The sequence below is a fragment of the Gasterosteus aculeatus genome, chromosome 7 (assembly GCF_964276395.1).
Source record: "Gasterosteus aculeatus chromosome 7, fGasAcu3.hap1.1, whole genome shotgun sequence".
In the NCBI taxonomy this organism is placed as follows: Eukaryota; Metazoa; Chordata; class Actinopteri; order Perciformes; family Gasterosteidae; genus Gasterosteus; species Gasterosteus aculeatus.
Genome location: NC_135694.1, coordinates 29,469,101 through 29,494,271, shown reverse-complemented (window position 1 = coordinate 29,494,271; position 25,171 = coordinate 29,469,101). Strand labels below are relative to the sequence as shown.

Here is a 25,171-nt window from a genome sequence, read left to right as displayed (position 1 = left end):
GTCACAGGTGGCTCAATTAACTTCTGGGTGAAAAAAAAAGAATGGACGCACTGAACAAACAGCCGATTGACTCCTGGAGGACCAGACGAGGCGGGTCGATCTATAATCATCAAACGCTGCCGCTGAGACCGCCGCGGCTTTCGCCCCAAGCAACGCCACGTCGAGTTGTTGTTTGTTCTCCTCCTGCAGCGTCTCTGGCGGGAGACGGGGAGGAAAAGGGGGACTCAGAAGATGGATGCTTGGGGTGTCAACAAATATGGACAATGCTGGACTGAGACATATTTGCGTATGAATGGAAAGCGGACAATTTTCTCTCGCCGTTAGAATAGATCCAAATAAAATGTTGATCGTTGACTGGTGGCTTCTCCTGAGCAGCAGGTAGTGAGGCGGCCATGATTAGCTATTGTAGCCTGCTAGCCTGCTACCTAACTAGCCAGGGGTGCGCTAAGAGCAAACGTTAAGCTCTGATTCCACAATGCTCACCCAATCCGGACCATCAATCAAATCCAGGCCAGAAATCCACGCAATCTATTGTTGTGTCGGTTGGGCAAAGGACGAGCTACAGAGACCTTTGTTCCCTCTGCAGATAAACGCACGTGGAGACCCTCAGTAGATAAACATCTCTGGCACAGCTCCGGACCGCTGGTGATGGTGGAAGCAGAAAGAGCAGTAATTGTCCCTCTGATTGCAGCCCGTCTTCCTCTGAGACGTTGATAAGCTTTTTCACGGGTCTCACTCAGGGAAAAGAGGGGCGGGAAGTCAAACAAAGAAGACGAAGAAGGAGTAGGAGGAGCAGAGGCAGTGGATGATAACTGCTTTTTAAAGAAACTTTTTCTTACTTGTTGCCAGACTTTCATTTTAATCGGATCTTACTGACTTAAGATATTCATGATACTCATCATGATTCATTATAAATTAGTTTTTTGGGGCGCTATACCTTCCTTTTGGCGGTTTTCGGTATGGTTCTTTTACAGTCCTTTGCCATAGTTAATTTATGTTTCTAACTTTCTACTGAATTAAATTCTGACCTTGTTTAAGTGTTCATACCAGTCAAAAGTTTGAACACACCTTCGTACTTGTCTACACTTTGAGATCGATTAGCAACCAGCAAATTTGAAAGACTTGACTTGGGCAGCTCTTCATCATCTTCATCTAAAGTGTTACAAATAAATAGGATTTAGCTCCTCTTGGAGTTTTTATATAATTGTAAATTGAATGTAATCTATTACACATACTAACATACAATATTCAAAATGCAATTCAAAAGATGTTAATAGCTAAATGTCCTCTTGGGAAGGATAACCAAAACAACAACGAAAGGTTTTAAGGTTACTTGAGTGGAACTTTTTCTATCAGAAAAAAAATTGTCCAGTCAACCAAAAAAAAATCCAACAATTTGTATCATTCAGGTCCAGGCTCTTTCCCCGGTGAATTAGTGCAAAGCTGCATCACAAAAGCCCATTCTTGCCTCTTGCAAAGAACGCAGCATCGGCTGCTGGCGGCACTAAATCGCAGGCCGCCGATGAGATTGGAGTTACCGGTTCTCGTTGGGGACAATTACACCTCGGTACCTCCAGCGGCCTCCGCTGAAAGGTCAGCAGAGAGAGGGATGGAGGAAAGAGCCACGAGGGAGACAGAGGGGGGGTAAGATCCGCCAGCCAGCTGCCTTCACGGCTCACGTACAATTCATTGCTGCAAAATGAAAGGAATAATGAGAGCGGGACAATGAGCGCGCGGCGCATTTTGGAGGTGTGAAATGGAGTTGCAGGCGACGACACTAATTACATTCCAGGCAGAGTCTGTTAACTGTGTGAATTCAGCGCTCAGGAGATAACTAATAAAGCTCGACTTTATAGTCCCTATTGGGGAGATGAGCTTCCCACAAGGCGTTCACGAAATGTATAATCACAAAACACGAAAAGGTAGAAAAAAAAAAACGAAAGTAAAAAATAGGCTGGAAACTCGCTGGCTCAGATAGAATATAGTGTGAAGATGTGTACTGTTGGTCCTGATGTTTGATAACCTGGGATGAACAATTAAGGGATTTTAATAAGACAAATTGAAGTACTCAATGACGATAGCTGCGTTTCCTACTGCTGTGATTTAATTAAGTTGATGGGCAACTTTACTTTAATTACAAACAAAGTATTTGGGGTAAGAGCCTGTCGATGATTGTGTCGAAAGTTGGAGTTTCGGTCCGACTCAAATCCCAAATAAAATGACAATGATTAAGCCATAATTCAGGCTCCATATGTTACACACAAATTTATAAATGAGCAAGAAGCAATTTCCAAGCAAGACATTAAAACACAGAAGATACGCATTAACATTTAAATTGGATCCAACATGCAGCAAAAGGCGATACCTATCTCCAATATTTCAAGCATGGAAAGATACATTTTTCCGGGCAGTAAAATAAAGTAAGGGAAATCAATCTGGTCTTGTGTCCTGATAAGATGACTTGCATGGACAATCAAGAGTCTTCAGGACTGAGACGATGCACTCGAATGACTCCATCGCTGATTAGCACGCCGTCAAGCAGTCGAGTGGGACTCATCAGGGAAATCACCTCGCGATGTGATTGGTTGGAGTGACTCCCCGCGGACAGTGAACCCTCTGGCACACGCTAACTCACACCTGCAGGACACGGAAATGCCAAACTAAGAAATGCCTGGGGGTCTAATTATCTCTGCCACCATGACAACCCATCCCTGTCACACGAGAGTACTGAGAGTATGTACCGTATCCAGGAAGCAAGTATTACTTTTACCTGCTTATTCTTTACCTGCTTAGAGGATTTTGTCTACCGAACTGAAATGATTTGTGATCAAAGTCCTGAAGTTGAGCATTCCACAAGCATCTCCAGTAATGATCCATCCATCACACCGTCCCAATGTTATCACTGGCTGACGAAAGAAAAACAGCTTGTGTCATGGATGTGGTGTGGAAAAAAAAAGTACTTTAAAGTTCTTCTCCACAAGCTACTCTGTGTTGTATCAGCGCGGCCTGGAGCCTGGTCCTTCTCACCAACCCATGAGGTGATGATGATTCGATGTGTGGTCACTTCCTGTGCTCTCCACCCGCCGTCCTGTAACCGGACCCCTGGTCTCCTGAGAGGAAGAGGCCCGAGCTCCTTTGGTGTCGGCCGAGATTGGCATCGATCAGTATGTCAATTCCTGCTGATCCGTCAAAGCCAAACGGTTACAGGAGCACTGTAGTGCTCAAGGCTGAAGGCGGATGTGAAAACGTTGACTTTCCCAAATGCATCAAAGTCAGCTCCCCAAACTCTAGAGACGCGTCTCATCTCCTGAGCTCTTTGACTTTGTCTCCTCTCTTTACACTTCAAAAGGTACCTCCTGCTCCACGGTGCTCCACGCTCCTGTTTGGTTGAATGCTTCACCAGTAATGGTCACTGTGTCGTCAGCCTTCCTTTGTGTTTCCAGAAATGAGCTTTGCGTATCACTTTTAATTGGTCCTCTTTGTGGATGAGATATGGCTCAGCAGTGACACCGGACAAGTTCCTCAAGCCTTCTGCTGCTTATTGCCTCACACTTGTAACCTGACTCAGGCTCCAATCAGCCTGTTGGCACCTTAAAGAGGAAGAAAGAGCAGCAGTGGAGAGGGGAGGTTTCTTTGAGGCTCCCGGAGGACTACGAAGCGGTGCAGTTGTGCACTTAATGGGGTGATTGTTCCACTGCAGGTTCTCGTTTGGCTTTGTTTTTTGTTTGTTTTTTAGACTATTTTTTTTAAGTGTCTTAAAAATGTGTGCAAACAACTCAGAATTCATAAAGATCAAACCAAAAAACAGCTGTTCTCCATATTTGACTATTTAACAATGTAAAACAAAAATAAAAGTGCACAATTTATATCTGAAACGTAAAACGAGAGAACCTGTATATTCAAGAAGACGTCTCAGATTAGCGGATTTTTCTGCTACCAGTGTTGCAAAGATGGATAGTTGGATCTTAAGGGACTGGAGAAGGGTTGCTTACCCCTGGATCCACAGTGCTAGAGAGCCTTTTAGCCTCTTTTAGCCGATATTTTGGCAAGGCTTACAAAAGATTTAAAAAAACAAACATAAAATGAACCTGAAGAGAATAAGATGTATGTATATTTACATGATAACAGAATTAAGTTATCTGCTTTCTAACTGAGTGTTTTGGGACATCAGGAATCGTTTGCAACCTCATAGTCACTCACTTCTCCCACAGTTGCCACGGATTTTAGACAAACTTCATCGCACAGATCTAGTGGTCTAGAAGTAGAGTGAGTTGGACATTCGTGGCCGTTTGATGTCCTCCTGTCAGTGTCGGGATCATGTGTCATGCAGATAAACACCGTCTGTCTTGTGTAGATCGATATCGGCATCGACTCATCTGGCTGCTATTGTGTCCAGCCTGGCAGGGAGGTGTGCGAGGTGTTTGTGCTTCACGCTCTAGGTGGTCCCGTCAAAAATCACGTCTCCGAGGCACAACAGAAGTGCCAAGGATGAGGCAGATGTGTATTTGAGATGGAATCAGTCCAGCGTATTTGTGCCCCTGCAGAAGAAAAGCTGGATCGCTTTCAAAGTTTCTTTCAAAAATCTCTTTCAAATGCCGAATAGTGTCTGTTCACGAAACCTGCCGATTTTCTCTTTCCCATCGTCCTTGTCTCACTCTCAGAGCGTTAAATACTGCCAAGGCCCTCGGCCACCTTTAGCGTCTGAATGAGCTGCACCGAGCTTCTAACTCCAATCTCACTGCGTCTTACGGCAAACAACCACATCTGGTTTTGACACCTGAACTACTTTGTTTGGTTCATAATGAGTGTAAACCCACAATTATTAAAGAATGCAAGATATGTGACTAATAAATCTATGTTGAATAAAAGTCCCCTGGGTGTAGACCCAGTACAGAAGATTAAAAGCAAACTTATTTAAAACCTGATTCATTTAAAATGGTCGTACTGCCTAAATCTAACTGCTGTGTTTCTGGACCTTTTGTTGGTGCCATGTTAACCGCCTCACCTTCAGTCAAAGAACACACTTCAAATGTCATCAAAAAACAGAAGCTTGTCCCCTATCTCTCTTCTTCTTTCTCTTTTTATTTCTTTGCGTACATAGTAGAAAACAAAGTACAAAAGGGGAAATCCAATGTTTTCGCTTCCATCTCCCATAACTCTGAGGCCACATTAGCGCAGTGATTTAACTATCACAGATCATGTATTTCACAGCAAGAGGTTTATCTCCTATTTACAGGCCGTGGGGGTGTGTGCATCTGTGGGCTTTGTGCGAGTACGCGTTGCAGAGTGTGTGTCTTTATCGTCGGAAGAGAGAGTGCATCTCTTTGTCTGTTGTGCAGCGTGGTGTTTATGCATGACTCCCATACGGCAAACATACAACGCACCACACAGCATGGCGGACTAAACTGAAGGGAAAGTAGCTGCCAAGAATATTCTCCATGCATAGCCGACACATTTCAAACGGAGAACAATAGGCCTATTATATAAAATCCATGAAGAAAGTTGAGAATAAAAGGGAAGAAAATGGAACCAAAGTCTTTGCACTCTAAAGCAGAATATGAGGCATATTGTCCATCTGTGAATATATATATATAGATATATATATATATATATATATATATATATATATATATATATTATATAGCACTGCTGCTACATGGAAATACATAAGGATGACAGATATAAATATATGAACTGACTGACTGATTATGTGAATAATAGCAAAAAAGAGATGCCCTCCCTGCACAAGGCTGAACAAACGCGATGACTAATTTCACACTATTTTTTGACATCAGTTTAGCATTTTTTTTATTCTGGTAGTTTCTCAGTGATTCTTTTCAAGTGTCCATGAAATAATCTATCGACTGTTCTTTGCGTAGGGATTTTCTTACAGTCCAACAGAGATTGTCTTGTGCAACCTCACCCAAATAAAATACCCTCCCTCCCCTCACAATACCTTTCATTCCTTAATATATATTCCACTCGAGTCCACTCCAAAGCTCACTTCAGCCAGTCCGTATTAAAGTGAGATAAGGTGAAACCAATCAATTAAAGGTTATCTGTTGGAAAGGCAGAATGTGCGCTGGTGTTTCGCTCGTCATTGTTAAAACCCGCGTCAAATATCACACATCTTAAATATAGTTTATTGTAACAACCAGTGTATTTCATTTTGAATAATCTAATTAAGATACATGCAATCTGTACATATTACAATTTTGGATACAAACATACTTTTAGGTATAATTACATACAAGTGCAGACGGTCAGAAAGGATTCATTTTAATTGTAATTTTATAAAATAACATAAAGCAGGGCGGTAAAATGTGTTTCAGCGATTATGTCACTGACGAAAACCTCATTTAAAATTTGTCTTCCAAAGAAAGAAACCCGTAAAGAGGTTGAAAGGGAAAAAGGAATCAAGGACCGCTTTGGATATTAGTGCTCGCATACTGGGACAAAAACTCCGGCACGGCCGTGTGGTGCCCAGGAAATAACTCCCCACGTCAGCAGGGGGCGCTCGTCTACACGCACCAGAAAGAGGAAGTACCGAAGTACTACGATGCAAATGTACATGAAACAAGGCACCACTTTCACACATCGCTCGGCTTCATTGCTGATGCTAATGTTGTTTTGAAGATACTCGTTTATTGGGGTGATCGCAGGTGGTAAAGATGATGAATGAGAAGAGCCTTCTCTGCTTTGTTTGCTTGCATTCCTCATTTCAGATTTCAGTTTATTCTCTTGTGCGCTGATGTAGCTTCAACACTGCAGCCAATCGTAGGGTTTCTCTCACGGAAGCATTTCTGTGCTTTATCCCACCAAAAGTGATAAAAGCGTGAGCCATTCAGCTGAAGCTTTTATCCCAAGCGACTTACGATGAGTAAAAACAAGAATCAAGGAAGCATAATTTCCTCCAGAAAGCCAAACTACAAAGTGCTTCAAGTAAAGTGCCACCTAGTCGACGTACCAACAGCACGACGCCGGCCTTCAAGCAAAGTGTTTGAGAACTCCCAACAAGCGACGCACTTTATTTTTGTAGTCATGGCAGCAGCGCCGCGGCAGCTCATAGATTGGACTAAATGGCGGCGTGGACGGACGTGGCTGTGACAGTGACCGAACCTTGTTTCAGCCTCTGATAACACTCCATCACAAAGCCGCTCCGAGAACCATAAAAACAATAACCGCTTCCAATTAGCCCACGGTAATTACTTCATAATCAGGAGATAATAGCACCACTTTGACTACCGTCACAATTCATTCATTGCAGTGTGTGTGTGTGTGTGTGTGTGTGTGTTGTTGGGACGAAGTGTCCCCACAACGTTTGAAGGTGAAGCTTTCAACCTCGCAAGTGATTCTCAGACTGACATCCAAACATCCCCAATAACAATAGCATTGAATAAATCTATTCATAAGTCCATTCATCGAAAAGGGAATTTATAGCTCATGGTGTCGTTCAACGTTGCCAATACAAACCAAAGACACATGATGAAAACTCATCCAGACGTCCTCGCTGTGTCTCTTGTCCGGCACGCTGAGACCCGCAGGCTTCTGCATTCACGCGTCAATCAGCGGCGGAGTGAAGGCCGCGATGCGTCCCAAGGCCTCGCCGGGCCGTCCCAGATGGAGATGCAGCTAATGGGAAATCCACCCGCCTGCGACGCCGACGCGCGCCCTGAAAAGACTGCGTTCGGAGCCCTCGTGGGCCATCAACACGTTGGCATGCTTTTGGTTGTTTGCGAGGAGGAGATACGGCGGGTTTCGCTAAATGCAACGCAGACAAAGTCACGACTCGGATCGGACGGACTCGCGTGTCACCTTTTGGAATCGGAGCGCATACATCCGTATGAAAATGCCTTCACACGAGAACCGAACGCTGCTCTTTTGAGGCCGTGTTTTATAGACGATAATTGTATAACGCTCTGTCCTCTTTTCCCCCCGCGCTGCAATGTGAGGCCACTCTCTTCAGAAATGACGCCGCCGGAGAGCTTTTTGGAACGGCTCAGGCTTCCAAAGCGGTGGCTGAAAGTGGACGCAATAACCAAACAGAGATGGCTTATAAAAGCCATCCACATTAGTGCGGACGTGAAATCTCTCTCTTGGCCTCTAATTCCGTCTCCCTCACTTGTTTCTCCTCCAGCCCTCTAATGTTTTCATCAGTCTCCTTCCTCTACTCCTCCCTCCATTTTCCGCCCACCCCGTTCTCCCGACTCCCCTCGCAGTCAGCATCTTTCGCCTCATTTACACCCCAACGCGCCGTCCGTCTCATTTTCTCTTGGCCCTTATCTTGCTCTCTGTGTTTATCTATCTATTTCACCCAGTCTTATCTCTCCCTGCCTTTATCAATGCTCCCTCCCGCTCTCCCTTCTTTCATCTTTCATTCTCGGGCCCTTCCCCTCTTCCCCCCCCCCCCCCCCCCCCCCCCACATCTGCTTTCCCATCCCGTTGATGGATGATGTGGCGCCGTGTCGAGGGGCCTCAATCAGAGGAGCGGGGGTTTCACTGTGGAGAGCAATCTCAAAGCCAATTCCACTGATAGCCATCGCAGGGTGTTGCAGCATGACGTCGCACCTGTTGAACAGGAGCCAGAGCGAGCGAGCGAGCGCAGACAGTACGGAAGAGGGGAAAACTTTCTTTACTCCTGGTGTTATCGAGGGGGATCAATGGAAAAATGTATCAGTCTGGAGTTTGGCCACGTTGGCGCCCGCGTAACGTGCTCGGTGTGCAGGAAACGCACCGTCGAGCCTCGGTGGTCGTGTGTCCACTCGCTCACGCAGATTCTGCTGGCGAATGAAGGAATAAACCAGCGACAGCTCGGGTGTGATTCCCTGAGCCCCTCGTCATTGTCTGGCGACGTGTGCTGGAGGAGAAGCCTTCAAGCTGCCCGCGGGGCGAGATTTACAAAGGCTGTGATTTGCTAATCTGAAACCGTTGAATTATTCACAACTCTCCCATTTCATCATCATGATGTTGTCAGTGTATCTGACTCCCTGCATTGGAGGTACGAGTGTGAAACAAAGTCCGGAAAGCCTTTGTTTGGTCTCTTGCTTTGCGCCAGTTGATGGGCTGTCAAGCCATGAAGTGCAGGCCGACTCGCCATGACCCTTTCCCGCCTTCACGGTCCAATTAAAATATTCTGGGTCAGTCGATTTGTGTGTGGGAGTGGATGTAAGTACTTCATTGTGTTGTTGGTAGAATAAAGAGGAAATACGGTTCAGAAAGTGGTGGAGTTTCAGCATGTTCATCTGCAAAAAAATATAAGTCTAAATGAGTTGTTTTCAACATGCAACGATTGGTATTGATAAGGTTAAAGGAGCACAGTGTACAAGCTGTCATTAAGGTTCCAGTAGGGTAATCAATCAGTTTTGCTGTGGGTGTATCTGGACTTCAAACAGTATGAATCCTTGTGATATTTCTCAATACTTGTATTTGCTTTAGCCTCGGTTGGTGGCTGGATGCACATCGATTCAGACGCTCAATAGTGGGCTGCGAGCCGCCAGCGCTTCATTATTGAGAGCAGAGACTCTCTGCGGACGTCAGCTTCAGGAGGGAAGATGCAAGAGACAACAGACGGGCAGACTGTAAAGACTTAAATAAAACGAAACCAGGACGGACGCACACACCTTATGTTTGAGCCCCCCCCTCCCCTCTACTGCAGCACAGACAGCAGAGCCCCATAAATCTGCAGAATAACAGAAGGAACTGAAGGCACGATTGTTATTTACAAGACAGATGTTTTCTCCTGCACTCAGGTAAACAGTCCCCGGCACACAACACACACACACACACACACACACACGTTGAGAGAGAAGCCCAAATACACACACACAGACGCAACACATTCTGAATAACTATCCGGCTAACAGAGTGGTGACAGTGAAGCGAGGCCGGGATGAGTGTGGATCAATTGGGTGGGAGAGAAACGTACGCAGGGGGACAAAATGTACAGCCCGAGACGAGCAGATGGAGAAACGGATCCCGCTGCTGAGGTGTTCCTCACAGGGCCGTACTTCAAACACGCGTCCCCGTCCTCTTCAGGTGTTTGTGGAGACGTGGGCTTTGACTGATTTTGAAAGCGAAACGGGTCTGTGGTTTGTTACGCCTTTTAAAACCATCGGCGCGTTTCCACTTGCTCTACTTACTTGGAGCACATCTAAGAAGTGGGGGCCATTGAGAACAAAGTGTGTCCACTCGGTGGAAGGGATTTGATGGAGCAGGATGCCCGACTTAATAAAACAGCTTTTGTGACTAAATGAAAAAATATCAGTCTGTCGCCAAACTATGTTTTATTTGTCTAAGTGAGAAGTATTACGGAAGTCCAGTGACAGCTGTAGCTCTCACTTCGCTCTGACAGCAAGGCTCTTTTTTATTTTGAGGAGAAACACCTTCCAGCCACGATAAAGGGCCAGAGGAGGGACTGGAATGAGGGATGGAGGTGGAAGAAATAGATCAAAAGCAAAAACACGTGGCAGCCGAGGGAGAGAGAGAGACGCGCCAGGGTGGAAATTGAAGGAGGGCAAACGTAAAGGGAGACGATTAAAGAAGAGGAACGTGAAACTGACAAACAGGATCATCAGCGCCCAACAATGGAGTGGGTTATGAGAAGATGAAAGGCAGCAGGTAAAGAAACGGGAAGCAGGCTAAGGAGGCACGCTGAGTGTTCAGAGGCCTCTGTCCTGCTCGGAGCGCTCCTGAATTATTCATGGCTGCACCGCAGAGAGTGAAAAGACGAGACTTCCAACTTCGAATCTGCAAACGGTGCAGCCGCGTTCAGTCAGAAGAATCCCAGATCCCCAAAGCACATGACATCAAAAAAAACAATAAATGTTACGCTTGAAACAATATGGCTCCTCTCGGTCCTCCTGTCGGTGCTGCACGTGGTGGCCGGGAGGCGACGGAGGCGAGAGCAGACATGGACAGGTCGTGCTTGGCGAGCTGATCACTTTGTCGGAAAACGTGGTCTAACGTTGCTGTCTCTCTCGTGGCTCTAACAACCAGGCCAGTCACTTATTGTGTCTCTGAATGTCCTTGAAGAAGTCAAACCAGGGCTGTGTCTAGAATCGCCTCCCTTGTCCTTCTTTACACCACTCAGCAGCAAATTGACATTTTGCCCACTCACAAATGATCATAATCTGACTTATTACCCTAAAGGTATAATGGCGCACCCTTAATGTGGTGCATTGTGGTATTGGTCAAAGAAAGCAGTCAATTTGTATCCGTTGCAGGGATTGTTGAGGGCAGCATATCATTGAAAGCAGTGTTGGTAGACTAGTGCACAATGTAGTAAACGGGGGCTCTGATCGACTGGCAGCTCCCTGCAAAGTACTCTGCACAGACGTGTGAAGGAAACAAGTCAGAGCACAGCAGGGAGCGGCTCTTTATCACTTCCACAGGAGCAGCTTCCGCAGATATTTGAGCGACCAAAGTAACGCACCGAGGTGAGGACTGACCCCATGAAGGAATGGAGGGAAGATGAATGAACATCACTGAAGCGGCGGCACGCAGCTCTGCTTTGTGTCTTTGTGTCTCTCTCCGTGGTGCTGAAGCAGCAAAAAAAAACCTTTGTAATTCCAATTAGTTAATTTGTACATGTTGACATTTTACAGTATTTCTCTGTAATAGTAACATATTCCCAGTCCCTCCATTGCAGCTGAGCGGGGGGGACTCTACCTTTATTATTGAAGCTTTTATGAGCATTTCTATCCTGACTGCCTATTTATTTATGTTCACTAGATTCATCGCTCTACTCTTCTGGCCTCCTTCCTCTTTCCTAAACAGCTGCTGTGCATCCACACTGATAAAATGCTCTCCACAGAACAGTGTGCCAATTGAGTCTGTTAGGAGAAGCTTTTTCAAGGGAAAGAAACCCCCGGAATGTCTGCCGGGTAATACTCTATTACTATCCAAGTCATTTGTTGACTAAATACAGTCAACTTAGTGGCGTGTTTGAGGACTTAAAGGGGATGTGTGAAACGGAGATTAAGAGATACAAAGTGAAGCAGAACATTACTTTTCAGCCAGCGATTATCCAGATATGAAATAGCTAGTGGGAGAATCCACATTGTACATATCAGTAAAGAGGACATGAAGCCGATTTAAAAGAAATCAACATGTCCGCGGGGAACTGGATCCGAAATGTCTTTTTTTGACACCTTCCAAGTAGGGAAAATATCCGTCTCCTTTCTTACAGTAGACTTTCGTCATCAAAGTGTCAGGGAATGGAGGTTAAATGGCGTCTGCAGGCCTCCCCTGACAGGCCTGCTCGTTTCCACCTGGTAATAATTCAAAATCATCACACGTCCAGGAACCCCCCCCCGTTGCCAAAACGGAGCCAGAATTTTAATATGTTTTACACAGTTGGGGGTGGGGGGGGATTAGATGAAGGAGGCTTGAAAGCAGTCCTCGGTTACTTTGGGATTTCAAGGGGTCTTGATCTCCATTTGCTCATCAGAACCTGAGGGATCAAAAGGCGGCAGGGAAACAAAAAAAAAAACGATCCCATTGGAGGATAGACATCGTTTCTCTGTCTCTTTCTCACTCTGCTACCGGACTGCGTCTCCTATCTTTGGAACAAACCATGTGATACAAACAAAGACTGGCTGAAAAGTGACGGGTCAGCCCTGCTAATGCCCTATTGGAAGCACCTGTAACACGGCCCTGATACTCCGGACTGACCGGCAAGCTCTAACTTAGACTCAAGTTATGGTTGTTGTTTTTGAAGTGAATGAATTTTGCAAAAGATCCCGATTCGCTCGATTGGATACTCACACGGTACATGTGTGATTATGCAGGACAACATATTCTCTTGTACTTGATATGTAAGTATGATGCGCTGTTTCTGTGTGCACTCCGTGCCCCGTGTCTGGCAAACGATCCGTTCGCAAAGGTACTGCTGAAGTGAAACATCAACCACTGCCTCTGCGCTGAAGGAGATTAGAAGAGATTAGGACGGCCGATCAACCAGGGAGACGGTTTAATGAGTCTAATGCACTCTGTGTACAGTCTTCACAGTCTGAACCCTGATAATCTCTGATTGTGCGCCACCATAGTTCACCTTTCCACTAAACATCAGGCGTGTGGGATATTAAAGTAAATCTCACCACACCGAGGAAAAAGCAGGTTTGATGGCAGAGTCGTTTCTCCTTGAACACAAAATAGAACACCAATTGAGAAAAACCTCATTTACTTCACTTAACTTCAAGTCAAGACTGCTCATCCTAAACCTTCCTGGGGATTAAGGAGTCAATGACGTGTTCAAATGTGTTCTTCTGAAATCTATTTGATTTGTATTTGACAAAATATGTTGTGAGATAGATACGGGTTTGTGTGCTATTCACGATCCAGCTGATGTGTACTCCAGAGGAGAATATGAACCAACTGTCACTGTGTCTTTGTTCTCCGCAGGACGGAATGGGCAACCTGAGAATAACAGAGAAGGGCCTGAAACTGGAAGGGGACTCTGAGTTCCTCCAACCCCTCTATGCCAAAGAAATCCAGTCCAAACCAGTAAGTCACTCACAGAAAGAAACCCACCCACATTTTTCATTTTTTGTGCCGTGCGAAGGCTAAGCTACGAGGCTCGGCTGACACCTATGGGACTCAACGGCACGGACAACGTTCACGTGTTCACATATAAACACAAAACCGCCTGTGTTGCCTCAACGGAAGAAGTCCAATTGGGTAAATGACGGCACAGCCTGTGTGCAGAGATGGTGTGAGGACATGGGTGTCTAATGTGTGCATTCGAGACCCGGGAGCTTCCATCGCCGTGGAAACAGCATGTGAGACAGTCCTGTTGGGACTGATACTGGAAGCAGCAAACTACAAGTGTCCCCTCGCCGCCCGCATTTACAACCCGTATTGAGTTCATTGATTTGTGTCTAAATGTGGCTTTAACAAACAGGGAGACAAGGACATGCACCACACTAGATGTTCTCCCAAAGGTTCCTCAAAGCCTTCGTCCCCGCTTTCGCTATGAAATCCTGTTTACGGTATCAGCAGAAGGACACGGCGAGATCTGCCATGTGACCCGTCATGTTTCGGCGGGGATGTGGCGTGATGCTCATGCCCAGCGGAGACAGGACGAGGTGATTCAAGACATAACGAGTTCTCTCATGACTTAAATAGACCGTTAATAAGGTAACTACACGCATAACGGAACGTTTCACCCCATAATAAGAGAGGTTATGTCATGTACCCCCATGTCACGTATCACCATAAGACACATCATGAAAAGCCTCATCCATGCTGTCCTCGTTGCAACTGCAAGAAGAGAATCTGGGACAGGAGATGTCAGAGACATGGACAGATGTGGCAGATAAGGTGATGTGCACTCTCTCCGTGTCTCTTAACAGTCGTGTGCGCGTGGTGGACGGATGTCTTGATAATGCAAGAGAGCGGCTTCATCACGGCTGTCTAGGACCTCACCGCACGTTGAGAGGGAGGATGAGCGATGGAGCACAATGCAGAGAGGTAGCAGAGGAGAGCCGAGTGAAGACGGGGGAGGAGAGGAGGTGGTAATGGAGACAGAAGCAGGGTGACGGATTGGACGAGGGCTGAATTGGAAGCTATGGGAAGCCACGCCGCGGATATTTTGACAGGCAGCGGCGCGCGGGAGAAGCGGCCTAGTTCAACAGCGACTCAAACAAGCACAACATGCTCGCGGCGCGAGGCCATCGGCAGGTAAAATATTCATATTGAATTAAAGCGCCGACTTCAGCCGGCAGCACGAGAAGCAGCTTTGAATGTCTGCAGATTTCCAGCAAATCAAATCGTAGCTCTTCTTCTGTGGAACCAGGACAGACGCCACAGTCCGGCTAACGCAGCGGCGGCGCGATGCTTTCCAGAAACAGACACGGTGGTTTTAGTCATTTCAAGCTGACCTAAACTCCGCCGGTGGCGACTCGCAGGGCGCTTTTTGTTGGAGACAAAGCTATTTCTGGACGCCTCGCAAGGTGTGTTTCTGTGTGGTTTTACTCGCTCCCCTCTCGTAACACGGCTCCATCCAGCTGCCTCGCACGGCAACATGCACACTGCTGTTTTAAATTAGGCTTTGGCTACAAATACTGGATGGCCATACTACCAGTAGGGATGAGAGCGGCTTGAACAGAGGAGACCCTGGATTAAGGTACTGTAGCTTAACAAGAGGACAGTGAGAGGAATATTAATACCAAGGAGGAGGTGAAAACAAAACGCAACGGTTCTGCTGTTTATTTATTTATGAAACCTCTGATAATATGATTGCAGTTTTTTCTCAATGCATAGCTCAATACATCCTGCACAGTCTCTTCTCTGTTTAGTCTTCTAACCAAGTCTGTTTTCATTTGCCCTCTTTCTTCTTCCTATTTTAACTTTGTTCAGGTCAGACTTTGCGCACTAAAATCACAAAGCACATGGAAACAAACCTTTTTTCAGTGATGTTAACTAAACTAAAGTTCATTAGAAAATAATGTGAGGATCAGCTTCCACCCGGATTCAGTTGGTCTGCGCACGTGAACAGACAAACCATGTGCTGAATGTTTCAGTCAGTATTGGTGCTTTTGCATCATTGTGTTTTTTAACTAAATGCATGTAGAACGTTGAGCTTTTCTTACAACAACAGTTGGGGGTTGGATTTTGAAATATGGAGGAAACATTGTGCTTTTGAACGCTGCACAAAGAACTCTCAGTATAGAAGTTTGAACACAACCAGCGTACTACTGAATAAAAACAGAACCAGATCAACTGGGCTTCATCTCCACTTTAAAAGGCCAAGTGCGTTTTAGTCACACACACCTCAACCTTGAAATACAAAGTTGGACGATACTCCGATACTATTTTGCCACCTGGTTGGTTTTACATTCAGGTCTCACCGCTTAGCTGTTGTCCTGCTGTCTCGCTCACTCTCCATACATTCAGTGTATTTACTGTGAGAACTTCAATAACTTTGGCGAGAGTTCTAATGTTATCAGTATTAAACACACCAGGCGGTTCCCCTCCTGGGCCGCGAGCGCAGCACAACGGTCCGGCCGTTATCTCTAATTAGGAAGTTGAGCGAGGCGTGAAGATTAGTCGGTGCGCAGAGAGAGAGCCAAGTGTCCGACGTGATCGGCATTACGGCCTGCTGCAGTGCACTCTGGGAAATGCAAGTTATGGTGTGAACTTCACACTCAAATGGTCGAAGTTTCTAATGGGTCACAAACAAAGAACGGACCCATTTGGTTGATTGTGTCCCAATAAAGAAAAAAAACTGTGAGGTCTCCTTTTTTTCTCACACTTTTCCCTGAAAAATACACGAATCATTTAATAACCTTTGCACCACAAACTAAATGAATAAAGACGTCCGTTATTGTTGCAGGGCCGCCCGCTGTTCCTGCAGTCGTCCAAAAACATCTCGGTCAACATCGTCAACAGCAACAACCAGCTGCTCACGCAACTTGTAACAGGTGAGGCGCAGCGTGCTTTCATGCCGTTTTATTGATGTTTTCTTTTTGATGTCAGACCTATTTTCATCGTTCAAAGACCCGACAATGGTGACGACATCGGCTGCAACCGACGCCGGTCCGGACTCGCCGGTCAGGAGCCACGGCCTCATTCTGAATTTAACAATTGGATCAGTTCTTCCTCTGATAACCTTAACTGTGGCAGTAGAGGCCTCAGTTGCCCCCCCCCCCTCACACTACCGTGTGATTACCCCCCTCGTGTATGCGGAGGAACTTCTCGCCCCAGATGGAGAGCGGCAGAATCAATTGTGCGCGCGTCAATCAGTCACCGCCAGCGGCGAGTGCTTTCTGCCGCCGCGTGAGATGAAGCCGTTTGAGTTGGACGGAGTCGTCTGCGTTTCCTGTCGGTTGTGGCACCAGTTACAGTTTTGGCAGCCTGGAACTACAACATGTATTTTTTTCAAAGGTTCCTGAAATGTCGTCGTGGAAATCTCTCTCAGCAGCAGGTCAAATCTGTTTCGAAATATTTCCTCCAAATTCTTCGTTCTATATGTTTTTGTTACAAAAGTTTTCGTAGATTCAGAAGTGCTGACCTGACATACTTCAGTTCTTATCTGTTGAATTCCAAAGTTTCAATGGATCAAATGAAAGCAGGTATGCAAATATGCTGACATTTTGTAAAAGGTTGACCAATCAGCCGGCATAACGCTGATCTGGTTGATAAAAATCCCATAAGTCAATCGATCCGTTCTTGCAATTATTGGGACCTCGATATCTGAAGAACGCCTTGTAGAAGTTTATTCCACCTTTTCTTTGCTTACGTCAGCAAGTCCCACGGGACAACTCGAATATCCTCCACCATTTTAAATGATGATTCAGTAAAAAAAATTCTCTTTTTGTCGGTCTTTGCTTCAGGATCCAGTGGATTTAAAGCACGAGGCAAGATGTTTGAAGTCAAGTCCACCTCCGGGAAGCTCCTGTTCTCCGCCGACGAGCAGGAGGTCGTGGTGGGCGCCGAGAGGCTGCGGGTGATGGGTGAGTGGCCATTTATCTCTTTCATTGAATCTGTTTCGTCGGCCCTATTTGTTTCTCGTTGCTGGTTGATTGGTACCGTTTGTAAAAGTGGGAGGAGCCAAAGGTTAAAGCGTAGAAGCACCGACCGAGCTGCGATATTTAACGTGTTGGTCTCAGAGCAGTGAGATCGAACAGCTTGATTATGTTTGCTTGAGATAGAAAATGAAATCTCAGTGAGCAGAAAGACGTTTCCATGTTGGGACAGGGAGGAGAAGTGGACATTGGACATATGAGCTCATATTTGCCAAACCTGAAGGTATCACACAAATCTGCTGTGACTTCAGGGGCCAGCTGGACCGTCAACGTGGGCATTGTGATGCTCGATTACCTGTGAGAGCATAGAGGCGTAATAATGGACGAAATGAGTCGACTATGAAAGCAAACTGCACGCAGGGAGGCATCTTGTGTGTGAATCCATCGTTTTTAACACTCAATAATCCCAACGTCTCTGCAATATTTTTTAGGTGCAACTCCTGCGCATTCTGAACCGAGTGTCTCGCCCAAAAGTGAATATAAGAGTTTAACAACGATTTCATGAATTCAGAATGTTTTCTGTAGCAGCCCGACGATGAAAAGATTTTGTCATTCATATAATTCACTTTGATGGAATACCAGGGAGCTAGAAGACACAAAGGGAAACACAAGGGAGAGACAGGGACCCGGCGTGACATTTATAGTAGCTAAATATATTTACTCTGTGAATAAATGTGTTTGCAGCGAGCGATCCTAGAAAATATGAACCTGAAATGTATCTCAATGCGCCTCAACAACCGGCCTCCAAACACCAAACAACTACCATGAAAGACTGCTTTTACATATTTAAAACTGTATTAATTAGTTTTAAAGAAAGCAGCCTCCCACGCTGAGGACATCAAATCATGGTTTATTTCTCATACTTTGTACACTCACCAGCAAGATAATTGGGAGATAACTTAAATAACTTTCAGAGGGATTAGGGAATCTTCTGGGTGTTGAGTCACACACACACAGACAGACGCATGTTTTTGTTGTGATGTCTTTAATTCTCCCTTCGTCCTCACTCTTAATTCCTTTGATTTCTTCCTTTCCTCACCCCTACTTAAAAAAAGACTTTTCTCCCCCCCGGTTTGCTCTCTAGCACCGTTCCCCATTAAGCTTCCATCTGCCATTTGTCAGCGGCACTCATCCATCCGCCCACCCGTTCATCACTCCAGCCATTCAATCTCATTAATAGATAAACAGATATTTGAAGTGTCTCCCTCTTGACTGGGCCGTGCATTCCCACTCAAGGGCTCCTATGGGTGCTCTCCCTCTCGCTCTGTCTCACACGCGTGCAAAACACGCAGCCCTCATCGCGAGCAATTACTCCTCGTCCTCATCTACATTCATTCACGTCCTCTCTGGCCTCCCCGAGTCAGAGTTCGTTACTGTCACCCACCCCGGCAAAGTGCTCCTCTTAACAGAGGGAGACACAGATGGAGGTCGGGGACGGACGAGTGAGGACAGGTAGGGGGGGGGGGGTTTAACAGAAGGGACTTGTTTTTGACGCAGTTTTTCTTTCAAAGTCAAATCTACTGGAATAAAGTTTCAAACAGACGTCAGTAAACACGATACGCCGGGGTTGACTGAATCCACGGCTGCGATCCGTGTGATGATCATGCAATCATCATGGAATAGTTCTTTTAGAAGGCTTATGGCTGCAGAATTCATTCGTTTCATTTTTTGAATATCTCACTTACCCATTATTGCCAACTATTCCTCGACGTTGCAACAATAAAAGAGATATTTCTGGGAATGATTGAAGCGCCCTCTCACCAACGTGCCGCTAAGTCACCTCTTTCACAGACATTTATGCCAGTTCAATAAAGACGAGCCCTGCCCTCCGATTGGCTAGTCCTCGTCCAATAAGTTCTCACTCCCAAAGAGTCAAATTCTGATGTTTGAGGAGCTCAAGAGGTTTTCAGAAAACATGGCTATTGAGTTGGGCGGTAGCGCTAAGAATCCCTTTTGAGCAGGTGTTGGGAGGGAGTCGGGGGAGTGCAAATAGTGCCAATGATTTGCCAATTACTCCATTTATCTCCACAGCCGCCTGAAGGCTGCGGGCTAATCAAACACAACCGCTGCCTCAGCAGAAAGAGACGTCGCCTCGAGTTCCCAACGGGCGACTCGTGAGTGTGCACTCAGGGCTCTGATTGTTGCGTTATATTGTGTCTTTGTTTCGGGAACGATGGCAATTGTCTAATTTCTAAATTACTGCTGTAGTCCTTTAATTCAAAGGTTTGTTTTAATACATGCGCTTTTCTTTTTTGATCTCAAGCGTCTTAACCTTGTTCTTAAAAGCAATCGATTGGACAGACATTCATAATTGGCTCATTTATAAACTACATTTTAGTGTGTCTTTTAGCATTTGATAAAGCAGTATAGTCTTACCAAACATTTAGTGTCATTTATGAATTCTCCCCCCATATTGGACTCTACAGATATGAATTGGCCAGCTCTCAGAATGCTTGTGTCTGCAGTAGGGATATATTTGTAGTAGGCATTGATATGTGACGTGATCCTGTCCATCACACAGGAGTAAATAGCAGCTGTGAGTGGGCCGATAAGGCCTTCGGACAAGCTGTTCTTCAATCCCTTAGACGATGAAGAGACTATTGAGGCTTATAAAGCTGCCGCGTATCAATCCCAAGGCCATCCTTCCACATCAATAAAATGCATAATTATAGCCATGCATACATATTTAACTGGCCAGGCTGAGGTTATTGGAATTCCATGATACTGCTCTCATTGGCTTCATTATGGCTGCTGCTTCTTCTTCTGTTTACGGTCCAATCAGACACAGTGACCGGCTCCCAGCAGACAGGCAGCGAATGAGAACACAATCAGGGGGATTAATATGATATAGTTAAAGTACTTTTTTATCGTTTGTTTTAACTACGATGTGACTCGGATAATTACCGAATCGTTAAATTTAGTTGAGTGTCTTCTTTTTAAATAACAACTTCTTTAGGACCAGAAATGATTGAACGAGTTGATCTTTCAGAAACATGTATCATAAGCAGTGCCATCGCAGCCCTTCAGAGGGACTGAGGTCATCAGTTCATTATTTGTCCCACGAGCAGCCGACTGGACGGATAAATACAGGATTCAGCTTAATAACGTGAAGACTGGACGAGGCCAGAGGCGTTTAAATCGTCCCGGGCTGAGAGCCCAGAGGGAGAAACCCAGGAGTCCCCTCAGGATAAGAGTCGTGTAACCGCCTTTAGTTACGGCCAGCTGGAGGAAGGACTAATGTCATGTGTGGGGTCCGGCCTTATTATCTCACCACCACTAAAACTAAATCCACCAAAAATAAACCCATTTCAACAAAAAACTCACTGAAATAAAGTCTGCTCTGTAATCCCAGGCTTTAAACTCTGCATCACATACTCGCACCAGCGTTCTGATGTACACTAGTTACTCGTGAAAAGGACTCATGTAAGTGACTTGTGTAAATGACCCGTGTAAAGGACTCGTGTAAATGACCTGTGTAAAGGACTTGTGTAAATTACCTGTGTAAAGGACTTGTGTAAATGACCTGTGTAAAGAACTCGTGTAAATGACCCGTGTAAAGCACTTGTGTAAATGACCTGTGTAAAGGACTCAGGTAAGTGACCTGTGTAAATGACTTGTGTAAAGGACTCAGGTAAATGACTTGTGTAAATGACTCGTGTAAAGGACTTGTGTAAGTGACCCGTGTAAATGACTCGTTTAAATGACCTGTGTAAATTACTCGTGTAAATGACTTGTGTAAGTGACCTGTGTAAAGGACTCAGGTAACTGACTTGTGTAAATGACTCAGGTAAGTGACTCGTGTAAATGACTCGTTTAAATGACCTGTGTAAATGACTCGTGTGAAGGACTCGTGTAAATGACCTGTGTAAATGACTCGTGTAAATGACCTGTGTAAATGACCTGTGTAAATGACTCGTGTAAATGACTCGTCTAAATGACTCAGGTAAGTGACTCGTGTAAATGACCTGTGTAAATGACCTGTGTAAATGACTCAGGTAAGTGACTCGTCTAAATGACCTGTGTAAATGACTCGTGTGAAGGACTCGTGTAAATGACCTGTGTAAATGACTCGTGTAAATGACTCGTGTAAATGACCTGTGTAAATGACTCGTGTAAATGACTCGTCTAAATGACCTGTGTAAATGACTCGTGTAAATGACTCAGGTAAGTGACTCGTGTAAATGACCTGTGTAAATGACCTGTGTAAATGACCTGTGTAAATGACCTGTGTAAATGACTCGTCTAAATGACTCGTGTAAATGACTCGTGTAAATGACTCAGGTAAGTGACTCGTGTGAAGGACTCGTGTAAATGACCTGTGTAAATGACTCGTGTGAAGGACTCGTGTAAATGACCTGTGTAAAGGACTCAGGTAAGTGACCTGTGTAAATGACCTGTGTAAAGGACTCAGGTAAGTGACCTGTGTAAATGACTCAGGTAAGTGACTCGTGTAAATGACTCGTGTAAAGGACTTGAATGTAATTCAAAGACACGGGTCAGAGATGTGTCCGTCTGACCAACTGAAGCAGAGATAGTAATTACAAACCTTTTGGAAAGAAACTAATTGGCCTGAGATGGTGACGGTAAATTGGGTCTGGGGTCAAAGTGCGTTTGTGCGAGTGAGTTCATGTAAATCGTCTGTGTTTGGAAGGTCCGTCACTTCCCGCCTCTTACTGTTTGCTGTGTGTCAAATGTGTTTTCATACTCACTGTTTCTTTCCTTCCCACGTACACCGTGCATTGCCTTTAAAGAAGAATCACGAGCCCAGCGACATGATGACATCACCTACTGATGGTGTTTTGCTCGTCTTCTAGTGTCCCAGCCTACGATCCGTGTTATCAGCAGTGAGGCTGCACTCACTGAGTAATTACCACTCTGCATTATGGTCCTCGGCCTCTTTCATATTCTGTGCAGACTAAACAAGGGATGGCTGGATGATTACAGAAAAGCTTTGTGAGGGAAAGAAAAGCAATGCGTAGCGTCGTGCTGCATCTCGGCTGGTAGTTTACGATGAGTCAGACAGCTCTTTGGGGAAAATGGGGGTCAATAATTTATCCTGCTTTAGATTTGGCCACATTTACAACCCCTAAACACATTCATTAACATGATCACACACACACCAGGAGGTCGGGATCAATTCAGAAAACCTTTTGAGAGGATAAACATCAAAGCTTTCAAAGGTTTTGTGCTTGGAGGTGAAGTAAAATATATTAACGTCTTTTGAGTAAAATCACATACAAATAAATGTTGTGCAAAGAAAAGCCAAACCTTTGATATTTAAGAAGTGTTTCTACTACTTCTAAAGACTAAACCTCCACCCCTCTCCAAAAATCCACGACGTCTTTGCCAAGATCTCATCGGCGGCAATGACAGGTGGGACTGAGGCAACATCTGCATCTCCCCCTCTGGTCCTGAGGAGGATCTGCTGAGAGCAGGATCAGAACTTCAGGCGGCAGACTCTCTAACAGCCTTTGTATAATGCAACACAAACAAAGAGAGAGAGGGTAATGCGTGTTGCCTGTTCCACAGTGCAGAGAACCCCTGGTTGCACTCTGCTGGATTAATCTGATCGCAAAGCCTCCCCTTAACTCCCATTTCTGGCTGAATTATGACTGCCGAGCAACAGCAGCTCGCTTGTTCCCATTTAAAGCCATCTTCAGAAGACATTAGCCTGGAGAGAAAATATTACATGAATCACTTCATTAATACTGCAGAACATGCTTTTTCTTACATGGGATTAAAGGGACGGGTGCTCTTCATATTCTCTAAAAGAAAAAGTCATAAGACGCTCTGAGCCAATCTGTGCGCTAGAAGCAGCTTTAAATATGTAAGTTATGATAAAGAATTTAAGGCCACAGGGTCAAAGTGATGCACAGTCTGTAAGCGATTTATACGTCACACCCAGCAACCTTTGCCATTACGCTCTCACAACGAAAGGGCCGCGGCGTTCATCCTGTACTGGAAAACCTGAGGTCGAGTTCTCAAACTCTGGGGTCAAACTCTGAGGGGAAATACGTTTTTAGCTCACCTCATTAAAGTGTAAGATTCACTGGATCCGAACATCTCCTGATGGAGCCCTGAAACGGAGCAGGTGGAATCACTGTGGTCCTGACCTGCCAAGCTCCATCTAACAAGAATTCCCAGGGAAAAATAAATCTACCAAACCTACAAACGAAACTCTCTCTCTCTCTGTTCCTCTACAGTTGAGTTCCAGGATTGTTTAACAGCAACTTTATTCTCCTTCGAGCTGTGATTTATTCCGTCTTTACGGAATCAGCTGTGATTAACTCTCTCGCTGGCACCAGACCATCGTCCACCGGGTCAAGGCCGAAAAGGGACCCGCGGGTCAGCCGCCCTCTCCGGTCTCCCTGCGGGAGGTTCTGACCCGCTCGCCCCCCCCCCCCCCCCCCCGGCTGGTTTGTGATGAGGGATTCTCCGCTAACGTTTTTCCTTCCAGAAGGAGCTGGTATTATTCTACGCCTGCCTCCGTAGCCTGAAGCTAACCTTGCATCAGCCCTTCCGCGCCGGGGTTGGCTCAGATGTCACGTGGCCTCCGTCGATCCCCCTCCCCCCCCCGGGAGAGAGCCTTCTCTCGGGGGTTGACTGTGTTGACTTTTAATGCTCTTTGTGTTCAGTGAAGACCAACGTGGAAGACGGGAGCAAAACCGAGGGGTCTAATAGCATTGGCTAGAGTTGATTGACAGATGGTTTATCTGTTTTTTTTTAGTCTTCCAAACAGTTGCCCGTGATTTCTTCTGTTACAGAACACGAGGCCGGTCAGGTCGTGGCAGCTCTAGAGACGTGTGGGACCTCGGGGACATTATCCTGTGGTCCCACTGACAGCAGCCCCCCAACACAATGTCAGAAAAACTTGATACACAAAACAGACGGAAGGTTTATTATGACCTTAACCAGCAGACGTTTCACACTTCAGAGGCTATTTTTTAACTTAATGTAATAAATTGCTTTATTCTGTTAAGGCTTCCATTATCATATATCTATCCATTAATATATATATATATATATATGTTAATATATTAATATAAATATATAGACCTATATATTTTAGAGGCCAGTTTCAACTTGAGTGCAGCAGAAAAAGGACACGTACTGCCCTGTGGTAAACCTCAACTTTCAGCTGTGCTCTTGAGAAAATATCTCCCCTCTCGTGAAACTACCTGGCTGATCTTCATCTTTATGTTCCATCAAACTGCTTGCAGTCATATACCCCCCCCCCCCCCACTGCCCAAAGGCTTCAGTCTTAGACTTTTATTTCCTGCTCTCCTTGCCTCAGAGTGGACGCCGTTAAGCCGTAATAAGACCATAAAAGACACCTCCGAGTTACTGCGCAGGGGGACGTCACGGCCCCGGAGGATTTATTCAAGGCGAGACAGAGGCCGCCTACGTTTCCTGGTTTTATCCCGTGTGCGTGGGAAATGTGTTGAGTGCGTGACGCCATTGGATTCCTGTCAGCTGGCCACGTTAAGGACATGATAAAGAATCCGTTAAAGTCGCTTCAGCCACCAATGATCTGTGTGTGTGTGTTACAAGTGTTCAGAAGAGAGGCCCGCTGAAGAGGCTCTCCTCAAGTCCATGTGAGGTGTCCATTCGGAGACGTATGTCTGCTTGTTGAATGCACTTCCCTG

At 45.5% G+C, this 25,171-nt stretch overlaps 1 protein-coding gene across 4 annotated transcripts in view; it reads left to right on the top strand.

Moving 5' to 3' along the window:
• sgcd (sarcoglycan, delta (dystrophin-associated glycoprotein)) overlaps nucleotides 1-25,171 on the top strand; it is a 135,226-nt gene that overhangs the window by 89,481 nt on the left and 20,574 nt on the right. For all 4 annotated transcript variants that reach the window (XM_040181887.2, XM_078106895.1, XM_078106896.1 and 1 more), the window contains 3 exons: nucleotides 13,402-13,503; nucleotides 16,334-16,421; nucleotides 17,334-17,453. In XM_040181887.2, the coding sequence (XP_040037821.1) occupies nucleotides 13,402-13,503; nucleotides 16,334-16,421; nucleotides 17,334-17,453 (310 nt within the window). The remainder of the gene's footprint in view (nucleotides 1-13,401; nucleotides 13,504-16,333; nucleotides 16,422-17,333; nucleotides 17,454-25,171) is intronic.